The sequence below is a fragment of the Pavona decussata genome, unplaced genomic scaffold, assembly GCF_977016875.1.
Source record: "Pavona decussata unplaced genomic scaffold, jaPavDecu1.1 SCAFFOLD_254, whole genome shotgun sequence".
Lineage (NCBI taxonomy): Eukaryota > Metazoa > Cnidaria > Anthozoa > Scleractinia > Agariciidae > Pavona > Pavona decussata.
Window position 1 is genome coordinate 4,781,229 of NW_028145657.1, and position 5,477 is coordinate 4,786,705.

General features: G+C 37.7%; 1 protein-coding gene across 1 annotated transcript; it reads left to right on the plus strand.

The window, feature by feature from the left end:
• Nucleotides 1–68: 68 nt before the first annotated feature.
• On the plus strand, nt 69–3,188 carry LOC146456723 (UPF0561 protein C2orf68 homolog). The gene is made up of 3 exons (XM_085093038.1): nt 69–374; nt 1,289–1,422; nt 2,228–3,188. The coding sequence occupies exons 1-3, from the start codon at nt 128–130 to the stop codon at nt 2,342–2,344; spliced, it is 498 nt and encodes a 165-aa protein (XP_084949164.1). The 5' UTR covers nt 69–127; the 3' UTR covers nt 2,345–3,188.
• The last annotated feature ends 2,289 nt before the right edge of the window (nt 3,189–5,477 follow it).

Sequence of the window (5,477 nt, forward strand, 5' to 3'; positions counted from 1 at the left end):
TCGTCATCGCTTTGATCTCGTTATCAATCGCTTTATTCGATAATTGTTCGGCTTCCACCGAGAATATTCGTAAGAGCGGAGAACGTGATTTTCGGTCACAACAAGAAGGGATTCAGGCGCTGTAAACATGTCTTCAGAAGATAAAGAGCGGGAAACTCCGAAATTGAACATGGGACACGGCTTTATGCAGTCGATAATTAAAAATCAAGTGGATAGAGACGAATACGACAAAGAGCAAAAGCTTATGAAAGTGCAGAGCAAGATTAGCGGAGCAAATCGCAAAGAACGGCCGAAGAGGGCTTCCATTCAAATGTACGTGCCGCCACATTTGAGAGCAAAAACGACCAGCGAGGAAAAGGATTCTTCACCGAAAGGTAGGTTCGTTTCTTTATTAGGGCTCCTTTGTGGTAGTATTCGGGTTGAGGTTCTTGAGTATGAAAATTAATGTGTGCTCGAAAATGAACTAGCTTGGAAGCTGTTAATTTTTAGCGGGAAATGATAAGCTCAGCAAAACAACAAGCTAATGTCCCTAATCTCATGTTTCTTTGTTTGTGGAATATCATGGTAATCTGGGATTAATTAAAGTATATAAGCTTACTGTTACAGTTTACAAGATTGTTAGGTTTATTTTAATATCATAAGCTGTGAAATACTAAGCAGTGATGCCAACTCTCCCGCTTTCGGCGGGAGACTCACGCTTTTCTGCCCCGTCTCTCGCTCTCCCGCTTTGGAACAGAAATCTCCCACTTTTTACGTCCACTATAAATATTGAATTAAGAGTTCCACCTTTTGTTTCATGTGTCATACTCCCACTAGATTAGATTGAAAGCGGATTGTGCCTTTCTTTTTTCTGTTTAACGTAATAAAATGTTTAAATTATTTTGTATGCCCCCCCCCCCCTTCCCAAGTGGAACCAAAAATATAGCCTTGATGGGACACCCCTTGGAGGCTCTTCGTCGCTGCTTGCATGGTTCTGCTGGCTGCCCCTGAAGATTTGTAGACGTCTCCCGCTTTTTGTACTCTGGGGGTTGGCATATAGGAAATAGTGATCTTTGCAATGGTGCTCAAGTTTATTCCAACATCATTTGTCATCCCAACGACAAATAACTCCAATATTAAATAATATTATTTATTCATGCCAAACTAAATTTTACATTGATTATTCATAATATGGTTACATTAAGTATTGTTAACTGAGCACTCGGAACAATAATATTCTGTTGAGCTACAAAAGTAACCGCTTTTCCCTATTGCGAGGGTGAGTTTTAATGATTCAATGCCATTAAAGTTGCATCCGCAGAGGACTGGGAAGAAGACAGCACACCTGTAAAAAGTACATCAGAAAAGTCTGAAGTCCCGGTGCGAATGCGGCTTGAGTTTGTAAGACAAGATGGAGAAGTACGGGAATTGAACATTTGTGAGGTGAGTAGGTTTTTGGCCTCGTAAGACCACTTTTTGAACTGACAGTGGCGATAGGAACAATCGGGGCAATTATGTGAGAATCAAGCTTTAGGACTCCATGGCTCCAAGACATAACAATAATTATTATGGCTTGAGGGCTCTGGAACTTTACTCCAGGACTCCATTTTGCTAGAATCAATATCTTTACCCAGGCTGAAAAAAGATCTTGGTTCTGTAGCAAAATTGTAGAGTTCCAGGCTCCCAAATGATCCCATTTGAGACTCTGAATTAGAGCCTTGACCATGGAAAACATGCACTAATTCAAAGGTATTTTGTGTGGTTCATGGCTAAGAGTGCTGTCCATTTACTGACTGGTCAGTCTGTAAATCAAATGCATCATTTTGAAGGGATGGTGCTGCAAAATCTTGAAAAAATAATCACTCAGTCTCTGGAAATGGTACACACTATTTTGAAGAAATGCAAAGGACTGCAATAAATCTTATCCTTCAAATTGCTATGCCGGTCTGGCTGATGTATAGCACACAGGATGCTATTGAACCAAGCTAAAAAAAGAGAAGAAATTGCAGAAAAAAAGTACCTACAACCAACTGGTGGGTAACAATGACTACAAAAATTAAATTTACTGATACAACTCTTGAAAAAAAAAAAAACTGAGATGTCAAATGGACCTGCTTCCATGGGGCGTAATATTATTAAAACACAACCTACCTTGGTGGTTGATAAACTTGATTGATGAAATCTTTTAGAGTATTGTTAGTTATAAATTGATTTCCAAAATGTTGTTTATTATCTTTTCTTCCCTTAGGGTGAAGACCTTAAAAAAATTGTAAGCAGCTTTGGCAGGGCCAATGGCTTAGATACCAGGCTACGAGAGGCCTTGTATCATCGACTTTCCAGTGCGTTAAAAGGAAGAGAATCATGAGATTTGTACAGCTGAAATCCATTTTTTCAATTCATTTTGTGGATTAATATATTTTTTTAGAAATTTGAATTAGTTAACATTTAGCTTTGTGCAAAGGCCTAAGCTTGTAATACTAAATGAAGTTATTTCTATGTTTTGGTGTATTCAGCCCTGAAATTTCTGCGATAAAGCATGCAACTTTGCTACTTTTACAGCTTGTCTTTGCTTGCAACAATGTCAGGAGTGTGTAGTGTACTCCATTTAGTTACAAGTACGCCTTTAAGGTTTTTTTTAATCAAGGATGCAATTTTGTAAAATAATGAGGATGAAAAATGTTATTATACATTTTCATACTTAAGATCACAAATATGGCAATACGAGAATGAAAGTTCAATAGTTTACAATATTATTTTATTTCAAAAAGGTTCTTTAAATGCATGTAAATTTTTTATTCTTATATTAAAAATGTTTTTTGAAGATTTAGAAAATCAATATTAATGAGAAATTGTTTATAGCAAGAGTTTATCTTAGTATTATTATTTCAAATAAAAGTGTATATTTCTTTGTAAGGAACTTGGCAAGGCAATGATGTGTATGTTGTGGACTTCAAATTTTTTTTGTTTTAAGATTTTTCAAACCAGTTGAATATTTATTTTCCTTTGTGCAGTATTCATTACCATAATCCACGACAAAAGGAAATAAAAATCAAACCGGTTTGAAAATTTTTAAACTAAATGCTGTCTAGTGTGATGACCACAGCCTGTCACTAATGCATGATGATAATATATTTTGATGAAGGAGAATACAGACCTAATTTTATGTTGATGTTCCTAGACCTTTTTTTTTTTAATAAAATCAAAAGAAAATATACTTTTACACACATTTGAAATCAGAGATCAGGCATCTTTTGATACGCAACATGAATTGCTTCATTCAAAATATTTATGGCTCTAAAGTTACAAACATTTGGGACAGTGTGGAAAAAATGCCTGGCACTTTAAAAGCGAGGTCCATGTGGCAAGCATCCTGCTGGGTTTCTTTTACTACCACTTCCATACCTCAGTAACAGTGTATCGGAACTACTAATCAGAAATTCCTGTTGTGAGAACTAAAGATTTCTTTTTTCTTTGTTTGCCCGTTTCTCTGACTGAATAACGTCATTTTTGTGTATTTACCAGACTTGAAATATACTGTCACAATTATTCCATATTTGCGCACATGGCACACGTCAAAATTCAAAATCCTAGCAGTATGCAGGGTGTTAGTCAAGTGAACCTACATGTTGAGTCCCCTATAGCTTAGACTGTTCACAGTCCCCCTATTTTTCCATGGAATTCTCAAGACTGGTACGCTTTGATGGCGCTGTTACCATCTTAGTTTGTAAAAGCGAGCGCGATCTGAGGAGAGTGTCTGAACTACCGAGGGGACCCGAGTGGGGGTTAGTTCACACTCTCCCCAGATTGCACTCGCTTTTACAAACCAAGATGGCGACAGCTCCATCAAAGTGTACCAGTCTCAAGAATCCCACAGAAAAATAGGGGGACTGTGAACAGTTTACCTACAGCTCAGTGGTAGAGCATCCGAACTAGTGATCAGAAGGTTTTTTCCCCTCCCCTCTGTGCTTCCCCTTCCTTCATGTGTGCAACTGATTACCATCTTTCATTTGCCTTTCAAGAAGCTACTATACAGGTTGTCCAGCTTTGAGTATTATTAGCTTACATTTTTTGTAGAGAGTTGAATAATTCTAACTGAGTGCTGTGAAACTTGGAAATATAAAACTTTTAAAAGAGCCCTGAGGCTTAATCTGAAGAAGTAAGAAAAAAACCTGTAGCATTGGTATAGAAAAACTTAAACAAAATATGCTGTTATTTCAAATGGATTTACTCCATAAAAAAATAACATTTTCAAAAGCTCAGGCGTTCTTTGTTCATGCTAAAAAATCAAAGAAATTGGTTAAATCTTTTTTTTTTTGCCAAAGAGAGTGATTCAAAAATGAAACCCAACATGCCAATGAATAGGTTTGGCCACCTTACCTGTTAACCCCCACCCCTTTTTGGAGCAAGAAATTTATCAAGCTCTTCTGCTCCCCCCCCCCACACACACACACACACAACAACAAAAAAATAAGAATCAGTTACTGTTCTTCCCATTTTGCACGAGGGCAATTTAATACTATGACTTGGCAATTTGAGTGATGTGTATTATGTATTGTTCAAGTTATTTTCAACATTTTTGTTTGCTCATGGAACATACAGTCGAACCTCCCTTTGTGACCACCTCTCACTAGCAACCACTTTTCCAAAAAAACAAAAGTTTTCAAGTCAAATCACTATAGATGGAACCTCTCGTAGGCGACCACCTCTCGTAAGCGACCACTTTTAGAGATGATTGTTTAAAATTTTCAATTGTTTTTAACCTTCTGTAGGCGACCACTTGACACACAATCTGCTGTTTCTCTCACGGGCGGAAATTGACTGTAACATATTGGCCCACATCATTACAGCGGGTGCCGTATTAAAATCTCATAGCCGGAGCTACCGGAAGTGTCTCCCGACATTGAAACAAATGATAACATATACATGCACTATAGTGTACACTGAAATAAACTTTAATCAGGAGGAATCCCTTATAGGAAAGAAACTCTCTTATCTTGTAAATAGCATGTATGTACATGCATGACCGGTGATGACTCTCTCAACCTTGTATTATCCAACAGCAAAATTGTGGCAATAAAGAACGTTAACTGGATTATGTAACAAACAAACAAACGCAAAAGTTGTTGATGTGTTACGCTTGAAATGTAACATTGCAAACATGCCGTTTACTGTTTGCTCCTAAATCAGGCAGTCTAAAGAAAAGTTTTTGGTTTGGGTTTCGATAAGCACTGGCATAAATTACCCGAAATTTAGATTCCCCCCCCCCCCCCCCCCCTTGTGGTCTGACCTCTGGTAAGCGACCACATATCCTTGACATTATGGGTGGTCGTTCATGGGAGGTTCGAATGTATTGAAATTTATGGATTACCAAAAAATGTGAGTAGCACACTGGCGTTTCAATGAATTAAACAAGCCCTGCCCCCACCCCCCACACCTCTATAAAATATTCTGAGATAAAAAAGACCCCTTGGGGGCTCAATAGAAGATTTATAGTCGTA